This window comes from Athene cunicularia (genome assembly GCF_003259725.1).
Source record: "Athene cunicularia isolate RWA chromosome 1 unlocalized genomic scaffold, athCun1 chr1_part2, whole genome shotgun sequence".
Classification (NCBI taxonomy): Eukaryota; Metazoa; Chordata; class Aves; order Strigiformes; family Strigidae; genus Athene; species Athene cunicularia.
In genome coordinates, this window is record NW_020799092.1 from 31,144,626 (window position 1) to 31,163,353 (window position 18,728).

The window sequence follows — 18,728 nt, forward strand, 5'->3', positions numbered from 1 at the left end:
AGCTTCTATAGGAGAAATGCAGAGTGTGGTTCTCACACAGCCCTGTTAGCCATAACAAGACTACTTGCTGCTAGGTCAGAATGGCAGGGATGATGCAGCCAGCTCCAGACCTGGAGGAGCAACACCATTTAGGCATGGTGTAGAGATACTGAGTCTGCAGAGGAACAAATCCAGAGGACCAGAGCCTGCTGCCAGGGTGCAGGAGGGCTCAAACTGCACATGCCAGCAAATGACATTGTGAGGAAGAGGCAGATGGGGAAGGAGATGTGTCAGTGAGGCACTCGCTGCCCTGTGTATCCTTGGAGATGAGCAGGCTCCTCTGTGAGCACTGTGGCTTTCAGTGAGCTGAGCCAGGACCCAGCACCAGCACCCTGCTGCTTCCTCTCACCCAGCCCTCCTTCAGATCAGTAAAGGCTTCAAAATAATATTCCAGGGTTGGCCTTTTCTTAGAAAGAAATTATAGTTTAAACTAGTTTTCAGTTCAGATTTATTTTCTCTGTTTGCTGATGCTGGGCTCTACTATTTGCACATAAATTAGTTACAGATTGACAGTACACAGAGGTTAACATCGCTGCTGGCCTTCATGTCCACACAATTGCACACATAGGAACATGAGTTTGGCAGATGGCAGCTAAAAAAAGCAGATTCTCCATTCTTTAATCAAATGGCTTTTTAAAGATGGAATCTATAGTATTTGTTTATTGTTTGAGTGACTAAGGTGATAAGCTAGAAGACTTTCAGATATTGTTTCAAAGGGCTCCATCCAATTCAATACACTTGTTGCTGTGCATTCCTGTTTCATAAGCTGATTAGCACACTGGTTTAAATGATTTATCAGAGAAATGCAGACTAAAAAAACCTGAATAAATATATTGACTGCTACCACTATGGGGGTTTAGGTATTTTTACTGCATTTCTGCAGATGTTTGTCTATTTTGGAATTTAAGTTAAGTTTAATGGATTTTTATTTTAGTATTTAGGTTCTATGCTGGTAAAAGAGTTAAGAGGCACAGAGTCAACACAGGATGCATGTGCAAAGATGAGGGTAAGTTAGTAAACTTACTCTTTTCTCTATTATCATAATATTAAATAATATCAAGTTGTGATTATTTGTACTGTGCCCAAAAGCTTTTATAATGTTATGTTACCTATTTGTTTTCCATTGCTCTTGCATTTACATTGGTATTCAGTAGGAAGTTTGTTCTGCCTTTTATCTTAATTTCAAATAATACCAAAATTAAATGTAGATTTTTATTTTGTGTGTTGTATCTAAGACAAAAATAAATGTGTGTGTTAGGTTTTCTCTTGAATCTTCAAGTATGTTTCAAAGTTCTTTCCACACGCTTTAAATGTGCCCACACCACGTTGCTTTTATAAACAGAATTTATAGTTCATATATGATAGTCTAGACTGAATTTACTGCATGAAAATATGTACTGGTAAATTTATTAACATGTTACCAAAGCCACTGTTTATTACATACGGTCTAATCCTACAGTCACATAATCCTATGGATGTTTTTACTCACATGAGTATTCAATTAATTATTACTTATTGATTGAAGGATGAAAAGGGATCTAATTCAGGTTCACTTGATGGTGGAAAAGCAGTTAGGTTTCCTTCAAACTGGTAAGAATATGTTTTTCTGTGCCTCTTTGATTTGATACTGGTTTGTATAAAAATTACAGTGAGGCTCGGTCTATCTCCAAGAAAATATGCTGCTGCTGCTGGAAACTCAGAACAAGCCACAGGGCAGCTACATTTTTTTTTTCCCAACTGTAGTTGTAATAGGAACACACCTGTTCATAGAGATGGTGAACATATCATGGACTGGCATGATTAATTAATGAAGAATATAATTGTTTCGTAATCTACCAAATGTGTAAAACTACAGATGAATGAGTGAAATCCTTTCTTCTGTGGATCATAAGACTTTTATGCAAGATGCCTCTGAGCACTAGATGTAACATTCAGATCAATTAGAAAACTGGAAGATGTGTAAAATTCATGCAATCAGACAACCATTTCCTGTTAGTTACATATCTGTAACGCACAGGCTGTTTTTTTTGTACAAGCTGTTTTAGCTAAAAGCTGGCAGTAATTCACGTTTACTAGATTGCCTGAAGATCTGTGGCTTTTCAGCTAATTACATGCTAATCATTCCTTACCTGGGCTTAAACTAAAAAAACCCCAAAACTTGACACGGAGGGATCTACAATCACATACACATGTTCTGGGGAATTAATTGAGGCTGCAAGCATACTATCGTGCAATCCAGTTTTCAGACTGTCAGTCTTAGCAGTTAAATTTTTTAGGCATATGCCTGTGCAGATCTTAGGGCAGAATTTGACACTATAGTAGTAAATGACAACTTCAGTAAGTTATTTGACTACACTAGGAAGCTTAACATCAAAAAAGTCACTCTAAATAATTTATAGCCATTTTAAGATTTTTTTTTTTAAGTAATACATTTGGCAAATTTAAATCATATACAATTGCTATGACTATCACAATTATATATCATGTATATATATCATAATATATATATACAATATGGTGTATATATTATTTATATATGCATAATATATTACATGTGTATATATGTAATGTGTATGATATGTATATATATATACATGTATATATCTCATATATTCGATAGATGATTACATATCAAAAACATATATTGTGTATATCAAAATTATACACACAATAATACCATTTTAGTATGATTATATATCAAGAATATGAAAACTTAGTTTGAAAAAAATTAATTTAAAATACAATTTTTCTATAAAAATAGTAGAGGTCCACTAGTGGTGTATAGAGCACTTATACAATACAGAGATGGACTCTATATACATTTATATATTGTCTTTTGAAACCACTGCATTGCAAGAATGTTTATTTTCTAGTTTGAGGGGGTTTATATTGCAAAGAGGTTTGAATAAAATAGTTTTTAATCAGAATTTCATCTATTCTTTATACATAGTTCTGTCTTATGAGGAACAGCTGAGGGAACTGGGGGTGTTTAGTCTGGAGAAGAGGAGGCTGAGGGGAGACCTCATCGCCCTCTACAGCTACCTGAAAGGAGGTTGCAGAGAGCTGGGGATGAGTCTCTAACCAAGTAACAAACGATAGGACAAGATGGAATGGTCTCAGGTTGCACCAAAGAAGGTTTAGACTAGATACTAGGAATCTTTTCGTTCCAGAATGGGTTGTTAGGGGCTGGAATGGGCTGCCCAGGGCAGTGGTGGAGTCCCCATCCCTGGAGGTGTTTAAGAGTAGAGTTGACATAGCGCTGAGGGATCTGGTGTAGTTGGGAACTCTCAGTGTTAGGTTAGTGGTTGGACTGGATGATCTTCAAGGTCTTTTCCAACCTAGATGATTCTGTGATTCTATTCAAGTCAGAAGCAAAAACCATTGACTTAATGGGAACAGATTATTATTTTAGCATGTTTCCCAGTGAGAAAAATGTATCTTTTTATAAAACTTTCTCCCGTTGGTTGTGTTCTGAAAGTTGATGTCTGTGAATTGGGAGTCCAGGTTGTCCCAAGTTTATCCTGAAGTGTTGCTGTACTGTTCATTATTGTATTTAACATTAATGTAATGTTCATTATTGTATTTAAGTACCACTGGGTTGTCATGGAAAATGTGGCCTGTTTTATAGTTACATTTTACTTTAAATATACCAAAATGGACATTTCACTTACAAAAAAGTGAAAAGCTAGATATGTTATTTGACTGCTTCTCAGATACTGAATTCTACCCACTTGTCCAGTGTCTTTAGAGTCAGTACGATTTTTACAGAGGGTTGTACTAGTGTGATAGAGCAACATTTTTTAATTTTAGTATGCGATTTTTTTTTCCCATTGATACATCTCAAATCTCTAGCATGCTGCAATCTGAAACATCTGAAACACGTATAACCTTGTACCATGCTGAGGTTCTTCCCCGCAATTTTTAATCTTTCTGGAGTCAGCCATATAATGTCTTTTAATGAGAATGTGTGAAAATTAGGTACCTAATTTTTCTGTCAATGTGGCTTTAGCTTCTCCGTCTTTAACCTAATGTTGCTTAAAAAAGCATTAATGTTCACTGAATGTCTTCCAGTCAGCAGATACACAAGGATGAAAGAAGCCTATCAGTGAAAAAAAAAATCTTGATCTTCCTTAATCATTCATAGATACAGAGAAACAATAAAAATTACATGTTTGCTGACTGCAGTTCCCTCCCTGTTAGTTGTAGATGCTTCCTGTGCTTTCAGTTCTTGAAATTGACAGTTTTGGTTCTCAGGGGTAGTGTCATGCAGATACCCCTCACATCTCTCCACAGAGGGACTTAGAGCAGACTCCTCCTCTTACAGCCAAGAATGAAGTGAGATTCTAAATCTTTTATAGAGTAAAAAACCTCAAGCAACCAAACAAAAAAAAAGCCCAAAGCTGGGAACCACTGTTTAATAACTTTCTTGGCTATCCACTGTGCTTCTCAGCATTGTGCAGCACTGTGCTCCAGCAGGGCAGATGATGGATTTGTTTGGGGAAAATCATGCAGATGCAGTAGATTCTGCTCAGCACAGGGGTCAAGGTTATACATGCGTTTTGTTCCTACCCAAACTGCAGACTCTAGCAGTCATCCAAAATTTTGGATATTTGGCAGGAACTGTGCCTATTAGAGAGATTATACTTTATTTTTCCATTCACATATTTGCACTCCAAGGATGGATTTATATTTTATGGTTTCCCATTTGTTTCCAGCTATTTTCTCTCACAAACTCCCTCTGCAGTCAACAACACTGTCTCCTTATCTCCATTCACCACCTGCTGTAAACTGACCTTTGCTACTTGGAGATTAAATCTTGCTGTCCTGGCCACAATACATTTATTAATTATATTTGAGAGATGCCTTCAAGAACTTAAGAGCTGTCATCTTTCTCAGCATGGAATAGGAAATATTACCAGTTGTGTTTCCAATCAGATCACTGCCTTCACTTCAAATCACCATAGGAACACAAGAATAAAATGTGCTTATATCAAAATAAAGAAAAGGAATAAAGTTTAATTGGAGCTAGGAGGAGACCTGTTCTCTACAGTAGACTTCCATCCAGCATTTACACATCTGAATTCCTTGATGAGGTAAGAAGGGGATGGTTTTATTCTTAGTGGCATGAGCACAGCAGCAAAGAAGACTCTTTCCTTGCAGTAATGTTAAATCACTAATGTTACATACACAAACTGCACAGTCTGAACCATCAGATATTTACTACAGCAGTAGGGAATTTAGATTTTGTTCTTGGATCCTGCCATCTTCCTGAATATTATGTATCTTTCTTAAAGGTTTTCTTGTTAGAAAAGAGGTTCTTACATTTCAAATCAAAGTTCTGGGGAACCAACAACATAATTCTATTTACAAAGCAGGTGTTTAAATATCTTGCTGCCTTAAGGCCAAAATGTCAAAGCTGGAATTGTTACAAAATCTGCTTTTCTTATCGGTGAAGAGGAAGACGGAGCAGAGTTGACTCTCACAGAAAATAGGCAGGGTCTGGGGCATTTCTTCCTCCTTTCTTCTTACATTAAAAAAGGAGTATCTGGCTATAGATGGCAGTCTCCTTGTTTCTGCTAATCCCTTTCTACTTTTCAATCTCCATTTCATTTCTCCCCCAAAAGTAGAAGTGTCCTCCATAGGCCTCCTAGTGAAACTAACCAGGCAAATACCATGTCAGGATCAAATACTGTATTTGAGAATTTAGATTCTTAAATCTCTGTTCTCTTGAGACTCATAGCTCTGTCTCTCTCATGTGGCCACTGCTTTGGGAGGGCCTGCAGTGGAACAGGCACATGAATATTACTCAAAAGGAAAAAAGAAGTTGTGGGAAGTCTTAAAGTCATTCAGTCCTTATGCACATCCACATCATGCCATCCCATGCTCTTCAGAGGATTGTATGTCCTTGAACTCTGTGGCTGAAAGGAATCCAAGGTACAGGAGGGATGCGCTATCCTTTCCGCAGCAGATGAGTGTGTACCAATATTGCAAAAGCAAAAAAAACGCTCATTCTCAAGTAGATGAATTGCACGTGCATCCCCAGTGCGATGTTCATATTAATGATGTAGCTTGGAGGCATCCACTGATTGTAGAGAAGTAAACAGTCTTGTACCACAGGGATTACAGATGCTCTCTTATTCTGAGGTATTAAATTATGTCAGTGATGCATTTTAAACATTTTGGACTGAGAGAAGTTAGTAAATATTTGTTACAAGGCAGACTGTAGTTTCAAATTTGGTTTCAAAACTAAATGGTCAAATGTGAACTTTGAGTTTTTATTTCGATTTCATCTCATGCATGATAATGTCAAAGGGATTCACTCAAAAGGATCTGTTTAATGAGGATTCATATGCCTTAAATACATAACAGATTTATGGGTATGATAGGGGGTACATATTTTGAAATGTGTAGTCTGGAATTAATGCCGTTTGGGATTAATAGTTGCTACCAGTATGGGAAAATGTTCAGATCCTTATAGTGAAGTGGATTCCAGTACATAGTGGAATACTAAAATTTCCGGCTACAGTCTTCAGATAGCTATTAAAAAACAGGATAGGACAAAGTTAGCAGATTCATTTGCAAAAGTGAAAAGCCAAGATGAAACCTTAAGATTTTACAGGCTCATAAACTTGTACTCAAATTGTATGTATGGAATTGTAGTGACTTGGCATAGTTGAATAATGTCTTTTTACTGTGTATTTGCAAGATTGAGTATAATCACATATGCAATAAAACCTAAAAATGAACATGGTTTCACTTTGGCCACTGTATGAAAGCTGAGTAATCCAGTGATCAATGTGTATATGTAAGTACATGAAAGCGGTCAACATGGCAAAGCAGAAGTACCAGTGTATCCTGTTTCCTCTTGGCAGGAAATAAATACATGAGATGAAAGCATTTTGAGAGTGGTCTGTATTACATCATGGGCTACAGTACATCAAGTGAATGTGTGAATATCTTTCTTGGACACCAATCTACATGTGCTCCTGAATTTCTTATTTAGCTCTTGTGTGTGTGTGTACTATGTTTTGTACATTGCAGGAATACTCAAAAGTATTGTCTTAGTGCTCTCCGTTTCATACAGAACAAGGTATTGCAACACAATCCTATCTTGAAATCTTGGTTAAAGGCTCTCTAGGGTTATAGATTTTGTATTTGCATATATTTGCTTTTTAAAAATAAAGCGCTAGTTTATATTGTTTTATTCATAGAACAAAGTCCTCTGCCTCTTAAGCCATTGTTAATTACCTTGATTTGGTAGGCAAACTGGCTGGGTGGATCTCAAATTAGTTGGGTTTTAGCATATAAGCTAAATAAACGTCTAGCAGTTCTGCACAGCCAGGTGCTCAAAATCAAGGTGGAAATGCTTTACCCACTTAAGACAATTTGTAGTACTACACTATGGAAATCAGAGTCTGCTGGTGAGTGTGGTGGTTTTTTCAGTTAAACTAGAGAAAATCAGAAGCAAGATCAGAAGCAAGCTTGCAGTCTCTGGCACCACTGCCCTGTCACCTTTATGACCAGTTTCAAAAGGAGGAATTTGGAGCAGCCCTGTCCAAGGCTATTCAGGGTTTTGGCATTGTCTTGCATAATAGCAGCAGTCGGTTCAGGTGCAAATTCAGAAGGGTCCTAAATCCAGACCTTTACTGTAAAAGCAAGCACCGTAATAACTAGGCAGTTATGCAGAAGATGCCTTCTACTGGATGGACCTCCATTCTGGGTTATGAGAGAATGAAGCAGCTTCATCACGGCAGCTACATCACATTACAGGCAAGGCTGCTATTCCTGTTACTCCATATTTTGAAGAAAAAGAGGCTCTATGTCTTTGAGGGGGTCTCGGGAAGCTGAGTATATGACACATTAGATTTAGAATGGTCATGCTTTCTTTCATCTTCCTGTGTTTGCAGTCAAGCCAGCTTTATGGTTCTTGAGTTACATATGGCCTGCTTCCACACAGTCATCCACTTGTCTGGTAGGAAGTATTTCCGAGTGGGACCAAAGCTCAATCTCTGGCACTGCAGACTGTGGAGCATTAAGACTCCTCCCTGCAGGAGTAGTGCACCTGAGGAGACAGGGCATGCACATCTGTCCTCAGGTAGACAACCAGCTGATCAGAGACAGGCACTGGCAACAAGCCTAGAATATCCTTGCTGTTCATCCAGATGATTCTCCTGAAGAAGTGTATTAAAACAAACAGCCAAAGTTACAGTCACAAATAGTGGAGTTCATAGGAACTATGACCAGTTCCAGGCTAGTGAGCACTTGCCCAAAGACAGGGTCCTGTCACTATGATTGCTTCTACATGAGATAAAATCTAATCCTGCTAATAGGGTATGAACGTGCCTTGGAGCATTAGACCATATGTCAGCATGCACATGACATCCAATGCCAGCCTTCAGCTGTGGCTCCTATAACTTTGGCTCAAATCCATATGCTTCCCATAGAGGCACCAGATGGACAAGAATATTTTGTCATCTCATCATGTGCTCATGCTGTTGATGTGGTGACTAGAACCTGAAAAGCCCAAGGAAAGGAAATACTGACTCCTGTGTCCCACCTTCTTCTTAAATTCTGGTCACAGGCACAGGCAGAGATGCCCACTTGGCCTGCACAGAGGTGTGAAATGTCTGACTATGAAAGCTGTGGGACTTCATCTTAACATCCTAGAATTTAGAGCCAGAGCACTTACAGTGCCTGAGTGAATGGTATTTATATCGTATTTCTGAAAACTCACGTTACGCATCCTGGCAGCCACCTCCTCCATTAAAAAGAAAGGAACAAGCAAATAGTATGAGCTCACCATGACAACTCAAAACTCTTGAAGTCTGGAAACTACTTGGAAATAACTACATGGTGGACTTCAGTTACTGTGTCACTGGGAGTCAAGTGGGGGGAAGAGAGCTGTGTGTTTTTCATGATAGCACTGTCATAAAAACAAAGGATATTATTCCACTGCCCAACTGTTCATTGCAATGGGGGTACAAGTACAGAATTGCTTCTCAAAACCATGTTTCTACACTGGACTACAGTCTTCCAGAACACTTCTGCACAAATCCTGGGGTTTGTATGGTTTGCAGGCTGATAAGGGCAATCCCCTAGTCTTTACCAGCTGAGACAGTTTGGCTTAATAAATTACAAATGTCCATCAGTCTCTGATTCATTTCCTAATTTGCCAGCTGTAACTTAATAGTATCTTGATGAGCTGTTTCATTCAGATACAGTATTCTGGCAGTTCATGACCTTGATTAAATAGTAAAGATCAGGTCTGCTCTAGACAAACCCAGGTGAATGTGGAGCAGATAAGGAAGATGATTAAATTACAAACTACTCGTCTAGATGAAAGAGGGCTCCCAGATGGGTAGTACAATGTGGCCTTGCCAACGGGAGCTTCTCCTTTATGGCAAATAGGATAGTGCAAATTAGACCAAAAAGCTGAAGTAAATGAACGTAATAGCTGTGTTTGTGTAGCGTGTTGGAGGAGAAGAGGAATTTTGCTGCTAAGGAGGCGAGGAAGGAGATAATTACAATAATCAAAATGGGAGACAAAGAGCTCCTGAGTGTAGCTGTCAGGATAGAAAGAAAGGACAAAAGTTGGGTGATTGCTGGGTTGCCAGATAATTAGAAGTGATGTTGTCATATTTATGAATATTTTGTCTGGCTATGAGCCTGTGCGGGGTATATTTCTTGTTATTCTGATAGATGTATGTACTGCAGCTTCCATACAGTCACTACCATGCTTTCTGTGCATTGAAATGAAATTTTATGAAAAGGCTTATTTAAGATCTATTATAGAGACACACACACATATATATACACAGGTATGTACTTGCTCTGCTTTTGGCAGGGTTATAATTTCTTTTTCCATTCAGCTCAGAGATGTGCAAATCAGATTAGTGTCTTCCTTCAGATTCCTTTAGATTCTTCAGGATGTTTTAACATTTAATCTTTCATTCTTTAAAAATGCCTAGCCTTCTGGGGGAAGGAGCTTTCTCCAGAATAAATTGACACTTGATTGTCATCTTGAGTCTCTTGTCATTTGATACTGAATGATGCAACAGTCCTCTCTATTACGCGATGGGTGGGCCTCTCCTTGAAACTTCAGTTAGAGGTTTTAGCCTTCATGGCACGGACACTAATTGCAGAATGTAGCTGGATCTGTAGCTTTGAATTTTATGCTGGCAAAAAAGGAGTCTCATTTGATTCTGGAAGGAATGAGATCTGATAAGGGGACTTAATTACAGGTTTTTTCTTCAAAGCTTTTTGTTCGTTTTGCTCTCTAGTGTTAGCATCACCTATTTTTCAGACTTTTTTTTTCAGATAAAGTCTATGTTTTCAAGCTTATATCTATGCTGGTTTATTTTTCTTGAAGAATACAAAATCACTGCTACTACTTTTGTTCAGCTGCTCTAATCTTTCTAGAGGCCAATTCTAGACCTTTCAGTGTGTGTACACTCTCATTCTGTGTGCTGATGTTTCTTCATATGTAGCTGTAACTGACTTTACTCTCAAGAAAATGTTTGATTGATCTGTGATTGTTTGCAGATACTCCCATGAGTGACTGTTCTCTGAACATTATCTATTTATCTACAGTAGTTTTGTATAGAACAGTCTAGTCTGTCATTGCCTTCCACCTTAAGAGAATTCAAATTAGCTATAAACTATTATGCCGTATTTGTTTTTCTGTTTGGTTGGGTTTGGGATTGTTTTAGTAAATTCAATCTGTAAACTAATCAACAGGTTTTTCTGCAGAGAACTTAAATCTTAAATATTTTCCCAATCTGTTCAGCAGGAAATATCTTTGCTCTGTGCATCATATTGAAGGCATACAGAAGTAGACTAACATTAAAAAAAAAAAAATAGCCTTTTAGGAAAGCACTAACTGTAGGTAGGAGAACCTGGCACTGAGGGAATGCAGAATAAGCCTCCATGCTAATTCATGTGTAAAGCAGCTTCCAGTAGCAGCTGCACTCAAGGGAGTGCAGACAGTTAGACGTGACATGATGCAGTGTTGGACTGACAGATTGACTGGCAAGCCTAGAGGGGTGCAGGGATATCTTGTGTCACGAATACAATGCAAGAAGGCAAGAGAGTGAAATATTTCTAAAGAGCAACTAATTGCAGCAAAGAAACAGTACTATGAAAGTACTGCACTGTTGGTTTTTACAGCTGGAAAGGGCAGGAAGAGGGGAATGGGCACATCAGACCAATGTCATAAACATGCACATATTGGGAAACCCTGATTGCATGACTGGTCTTTTTAAGCCTGGCAAACTTCATTCTCTTCCTATTGTGCTAGAAAATAGAAGAATTTTTACCATCGTTGCAACAAACTGTAAAGCTCCTTTTAGTTTTGTAACTACAAGGTGGCTATTTCAGAAGCCCAGAGCATAGACAGCTCAAGAAAAAGTCATATATTTGGATAAGTACCTTTTGTTTAACTTACCTATTTTGTCAGAAGAGAAAGAACACTGTCCTTGCAATGCAACAGAACTCTTAACAGCATCTTCATTTTGATTTCAGAAGTCTACAGAACAAATGAAGAAAGTACCAACCATTGTCCTGTCTGTCTCTTACAAGGGAGTCAAATTTATTGATGCAACAAATAAGGTATGTGCAATTGTTCAATATTAGCTTTTATTTCTCACAAATAGGAATACCTATGAGGCTGGATCTGTAAGAGCACCAGACCAGAGAGGGGACAGAGTTGCGCTTTGTGTTTTCTTCTCTTTTTTTTCTTTTCTCTCCAAAATGGATGTAATCTCATTGTCATTCTTCAGAAACTCAGTCTGGAGGACAAGTGAGGTACCTTTAATGGCTCATTTAATGGCTCATGGAACATTGTGTTCAACCTTCTGCCATTAAAAGTCAAACTTATCACAAAAGATACTTGGCAGGGACCCTCTGTGGAATCCTTTACCATGTTCTTCCCTATACAGTTCCTTAAATATGCAGAAAAAATATATATATTTGTTCATTAATATAATTTTGGCAAAAAGAAAAAAGATGTCTCAATGAGAATAAAGGTGCAGGGTTTTATTATCCAGGGCCAGCCATTGTAAGAATAAGAAACATGAGCCTTAAATGTCCTTTTCAGATGTCAGAAACTCTCTGAGAGCTTTTTTTGTCTGGTACTAGCCATTTGATTCCCTGAACTGCTTCCTAACAGTTGTTCGGTATTTTCTTCATCTTCCTGCGTGGCCATGCCCCTGCACTTTGTTTCTTACATTTTAAAATACATGCAGCATCTTTTTAAAAAACAAAACAAAACAAAAAACCCCACAAAAGCAGAAATTGAGAGGTCAGAAAATTCAGTGATAGAGCAATAGGTTATTGTTTAACCAAAGTAAAATGTAGAAGCTCTGTAAGCAGGAGTAAAGTAATGCATGAATTTTTCTTTAGGTGTCTGAAATGGCAAGAAAATGCAATCCATACTGATGCTTGCATATGAATAGAAAAGAAATCTTTTCTGTTATGTGAATGAAAGTAAGCAGTGTAAAAAACAAATCTGACAACCCAACTACCTGACCAGGTTAATAATGTATATAACTTCTTTGTGTTGCTGAACATTCAGACCACACAGCACATCTAACCCAGTATCCATCAAACTTGCCAAATCAGTCAGTTTTTAAAGGTGTTTAACTAGAACTGGTTTTTAAGTGAAGGAACAGAAAGATTTGTGAACTTCTGCTGGAGTTTGGAAGCCATATCTAGGGTTAGAAGATGGCATGAAAGAAAATCAAAGGTGAAATTACTGTTATGTCAAGTCTGGCGTATTTGCCAGAGCAGAGAGACCAGGGATTCCTGTCAGCTCCTTTTTCTTTCATTGGCTCAAATCTGAGGTTCTACAACTATCATTTCCTTTATGTTCTCTGATTTTAGCTCTTAAATCTCCTCTGTAGTATAAAGGATGTAACTGCAATGTCCTTAGGTTTACAAAAAAAAAAAAATCAGAACAAAAGGAGCTTCCAGTATCTCTTTACACAGTGCATATAATCTTATGTAAGATGGAAACTTGAAAGAAGTTTGGCAAATTGTATTAGGTGTCTCTTGACCAGTCCCACTGAAATCTTATGCTGAGTAGTGCAATTAATATATTTGATGGAGGTAAATAATGCCACAGTCCTGTTTTTTTTGTCAAGTGGTAGATCGCTTTCTCTCCAGTTCAAAATCTGCACTGCCTTTCCCTTCTGTAAAAACCAGGTAATAGCCTGCAACTCTCCCAGGAGCGTTGTTATCATCCTTGTCCACAGTGTGCTGTACCCAATTTCTTCAAGACCCAAAACAGATTAGCACTAAGGTGAGATCCTATTCAGACTTGTACCGCTTCCATATGAGCTTATAGTTGACAGCGCTGGGCACCACTTAGCAATAAATGCATCTTTTTTAATGACAAAAATAACTAGCAGTTACGTGCTTGAAAAATCAGCTCTCATGGCTGTTCATCCTTTTCCTTTGTGCCACCAAGCTAAGAATTTGTATTCCAAGTTGTAGCAGGCAAAGCTTCAGGTGACAAAGGGCCCCTGACCTCATTCCACGACAGCTATTTCAGTGACGCCTTGAAGCTTGGCATGACACCACTTTGACATGACACCATTTCTTTGCAAGTGAGGCCAGAAAGAAATTGCTGCTTAGGAAAAAGTAGACTTGCAGAATTTCCTCATTGGTCGTAGCTAACCCTAACTTCTGGATGATTTCTGCCAGGAGGGGGATTGGCTGACACGAGGTAGCAAGCAAAAGGAAGGCTGCTTAGCAAAAACCTGATCTCTCCAAGGTATTTCCTTGGCAGAACCAGAACCAACTTTCAGCTTCCCTGCTTTTTGAGAAGCACTGGAGGTTTCTCTTGCCAAACTGAGCGACAATTTTTAGAGTGACAACTGTAGAGTGTCGATCAATGCCTGAGGAGCGTACCCAAAATGGCAAGCTGATTCATAGACTTATAATTTCTATAGAATGGGAGTATACTATACTGGAGTAGTGACCCTAGGAAACAGTAAACACATGCACAGAAAAATGTTTAATTTTGAAAGATCACTGATATATGCTATATGCTATATATCATGCTATGCTATAGAAGCTAGGGAAAAACTCAGTTTTCATCCAGAAGACTCAGTTTAGGCATGCTTCAAAACAAACTTGATATGGGTATGTTTCCAAACTTCACTTGAATTAAATTAAAACATTAAAACAATCTTTAATTTTTGACTCAAGTGCAAAACCCTGTGTCAACCCCAGGTCATCCAGGAAAAGTTTCAGCACAGCAGAGCTCTTTTCACATACACTGAATAAATTCAGATGATTACTTTGTGGCTCATGATTTGGCATAAATACTTCATGTGATTTTAAGACCTCTCAAGCTTTAATTCTTTCTTCTTTCTAAACTACGATGTTGTCAATACAATATCAATGACAATATATTACAGCTGCATCTGTGGATATCTAAATCCCTGGTTTTGGTATAATTGTAATTCTCAGCAAAATCTTTATTGAGGGTAAAAGTTATCAATTCAAGAACAAAGAAAATAAAACGCTTACAGTAACATAAAAAGCAAATTATTGTTAAGCAGAGATTATACATCATAAATTGGCATATATTGAAACATAAGTACTGATTTTGTCATTTTTATGAATAATACATTAAACAGAAATAATCAAGTATGTTGAAACAATTTAAGATTAAGAGGATTATTTCATTTCTTCAGTAACAGTTTCCTTATCTTAGTTTTTCCATAATTTGAAATTTGGAATACTTAAGATTTTTTCCTAAGCCACAACTTCTTCAATTGGATGCTTTAATATGTCTTTCGAAAACTTGACGCTTACATGCAAGAAGGAAAGTTGCCACTTAGCAAATGAAAGAAGATATGGCAAAGCATCTTAAGTAACTTAGTTGCATATTTATCCTGTTCTTTTTTTTTTTAAAAAAAAAAAAGAGGATGAAGAAAGGAGATGGGAAGGAAAAGAGAGGGGTGAGAGAAAACCAGATACTCCGAGTTTGTTTTAACTTGTACAGAAGTAACTGAGGCAGCAGCAAACGGTGGCTCTGTGAGGGACCGGGACATTACAGATGTCACATGTTCTGTGGTGCAATAGCGATGTCATGCTGCAGCAGGCTTGTTCACATTGGGTGATTGTGGAAAAGCCAGAGTTACAGCCAGCAGGGCTACAATTCAGAAAAGTGTATAAACTAACCACTAAGTAAATTTATATTCAATTAATCATTCTTCTGTTTCAGTAAATCATTTGAAATGTGTGTGTTGCTGAAGCAAGGCCTAATCATAAGCCACTCTGCAGTATCTTCCTCTCTGGCTTCATGGTTCCTTTGGCCTGAACACAATAATTGCATATCAGCAATTTATGTAATGAATATCCATCATTTCCTCCAAAGCTTTAAGACAGCTTTTTTTTATTTCATTGGACAGACATGCCCCACCTCTATCTCAATACTATGCTATAGCTTACATTGGCTGTTGCAAGTAGTGTTGCTCGGTGCATGAATGGTTTCATTTTTCTACACCTCTCTTACAGGATGCTGTTGTCAGTAAGTGGAGAAAAGTTGCCAGATCCTCCTGTAGTTATCTTTTTACTAAGTAGAAGCCTTTCAAGAGCTCATGGTTTCAATTATAAGTGATGTTGGTGGGTTTTTTCTCTTGAAAAAGTTTAGCTGAAATTTGTCTAATAACACATGCAAAACCTGGATATTGAGCCCATTAGGTTTCACCAGATCCTGTCTGTCAGTAGACTGAAACAGCGTCATATAACGATCATTATACAGAAAGCCAGCAGCATCATAAGATGCTTGTATAGTGCTTTGAAACTGTATTTACAGCTGTATGCCAAGATAGATGTCTCTTTGTCATAGGATACTGAATAAATTGTACAAGACTCAAGTGGACTCATATGGAAGATTCTAGAATGTATCAGGTTATTGCAATTTTAGGTATCATTGGAGAGGGTCAAAATTCCATTGACCTATGTAAGATCACACATGGGATATATTTAATATCTTCTTATTAAGAAACTTCTGATATACTTCAGTACAGCAGATGAACATAAATGCAAATCTAAACCCACACCTTTTACTGCTCTTTTAATTCCTAAATTGATTGAAAATATTTTTTTAAACAGAATATTATTGCTGAACATGAAATCCGTAACATTTCCTGTGCTGCACAAGACCCTGAAGACCTTTCTACATTTGCGTACATCACTAAAGACTTGAAGACTAATCACCACTACTGCCATGTATTCACTGCATTTGATGTGGTCAGTGTATGGAAGATACTTCATTTAATAGTTCTTTGTATTAGTAATAATTCTTTAATTCTATTAAAACATTTTCAGGGTATATGGTGATTAATGGAAGATATTATTCTGTACCGCATGAAAAGACTGATCTACTATGGGATAGTAAAAGGAAATTTCTGAAGAGCAAAGATTTCTTTGATATTATCTCATTTCCCATCTGAAATAACTCACCCCTGTAATCTCAGCTGTTGACTGTAAACTTAGCAAGTAGCTTTTCATACAAGTCTTCACATGTAATTCTTCTAACCTGAGCTATAGCCTTCCAAGAAGTTTGTAACAAGCAGGTTTGGCCACCCATTCTGAAATCTCGGCACTCGCCAAATAAACAGATCACAACAGGATCAATGTGCATTATATACAGTGCTCAATCCTGCTAAGAGGTAGGTTTGGAAACTAGCTTAAACTAAATTTGCATGGCATCCTGCATTTTTGACTGCATTGCAGTCAGGGAATGATGGGTTTGATGATGTCCAGCTTTTTGGCTTTAACCCTCATGTGTCCATCCCATGCCAGCCAGCAAGGGGTGAGAGGGTTGGACACTTTCTTGTGGGATCCCTTTAAGCCTGGATACATCCCACCCTCATGAAGCAGATATGGGCTGCTTTTCAGACCAAAGGTCAGATGTTACCAACATAAGTGCTTTCTTCAGCTTTCTTATTCTGCTGTTCCATGACTTTGTGTTGCAGTGTAAACTGGATCAGCCCCATTAATTCAAACCTCTCTCTAAATATTGTTTAAACTTTTTGACATTATATTGAATAAACTGAAAAACTGAATCTTCCTCTGCAAATGTGTAGAGAATATATGAAAAGTTTTGCATTTATTTGAATCAGAGAACCAAAACAGTTAACAGATCTGACACAGACCACCCAGGTAGCTAATTACATATCTCAAGAGGTCCTAAGAATATTTGGCTACTACACTGAATCTGAAAGATTTGAAACATCTGTGATAACAGAGATCTCTGCATTGTCCTTTCTGTGTTATTGTGTGAGAAGTTACCCCTGTAACCATCAACAGATTATTATTATTATTATTAGATGGTCCCTTTGTTCTGCTCTGCTCTCCTCTCTGTCATGTCAGCAAAAGTTTTATCTTAACAAATAATGCAGATATGGAAATTGAGGAAATTTTATATTAGCTGCACCCTTACCTTTTCAAAAAGATTGCTTTTGTTTTGAAAATAGCAAATTAATCCTTAAAATCTTACTTCCTTGTTCCAATCCTCTTGCCTAAAAATCTCCAAAATGTTCTTTCAGCAAAAGTCCTACAGCTCCTGTTATTTTGGTGGAAGTTCTTCCTATATTTATGCTTCTCAGATGGTGATGCACAGACTACTAGTGTTTCAAGAAATCATGAACTCATATAATTAATCAGTCATGCTGTTTTCAGCTAAATAAGTCAAATCTCAAATATAGAGATGTCTGAACTGAGGTATTTTATTTGGGACATTCCAGAGTGATAGCATGTAGGAGAGTTTAAATAACTAGATGTACAGAAAGGTAGGTGAGAAGGAATTTTAGTGGTTTAGTTCAGTGCTTTTGTTGTTTGAATTCCCTGCTGACATTTTTTTGTCCACAGGGAGTATAAAAAACTTCTAAGCTGTGTTTAAAATAGGTAGGCGATGGTTAACAAGATGTTACATTATATAGAATTTAGTGATAAATGAATCAACTGAAATTAGACTGTTTGAGTGAAGTTATTATTTCTCCTGATCCATTTAAATACTTACTGGTTTCAATGTATTGCAGTTTCATTTATAGGTTTAATAACCAAGCACAAACATAAACCCAGGTATAGCAGATGAAATTAATTTTCTCCTTGCTTGGCAAGGAAAGAATAGCAATCCAGGAATAATTACATTTTGCTCACTTCCAGTACCTTAGGAGGAGCATTTAATATGCCAAGCACCTTAAATGGCTATTTTAAGCACTACAGAAAATGTAATGTCTAAGTGTCTTAACTTGGTTTTCTCCTGCAATGTAATCCTCAGTGGAGTGTTACCTACTCAGATATTCTGGTTTTGTGTTGTTTTATTTATCAGGATCCAGCATTTTTGATGCAAGTACACGCTCCATAAAAAATAGCTAGATATTCAGAACACAAGCATTCAGTAAATTAAATTTTCTATTTAAAGTCTAACACTTATGTTAGTCTAATCTTCCAGTTTGCTAATAGAAACAATCCTACCCATTTGTCAATGGATAGAAGTCCTATCATGTTAAGAAAAAAAAAAAAAAAAAAAAAAAAAAAAAAAAAAAAGAAATGGTAGAAATCCACAATAAGCTGTGAAAAAGATGCATCTTAAATCACATATATTATGGTAATACAATATATGCAATGATATGAAAAAAAAAAATCACTCTCTTAGGTCCTTCAGTTCC

General features: G+C 37.3%; 1 protein-coding gene across 7 annotated transcripts in view; it reads left to right on the forward strand.

The window, feature by feature from the left end:
- Positions 1-18,728, forward strand: part of ANKS1B (ankyrin repeat and sterile alpha motif domain containing 1B) — a 455,171-nt gene that overhangs the window by 428,894 nt on the left and 7,549 nt on the right. For all 7 annotated transcript variants that reach the window (XM_026865589.1, XM_026865597.1, XM_026865606.1 and 4 more), the window contains 3 exons: positions 974-1,045; positions 11,560-11,646; positions 16,165-16,302. In XM_026865589.1, the coding sequence (XP_026721390.1) occupies positions 974-1,045; positions 11,560-11,646; positions 16,165-16,302 (297 nt within the window). The remainder of the gene's footprint in view (positions 1-973; positions 1,046-11,559; positions 11,647-16,164; positions 16,303-18,728) is intronic.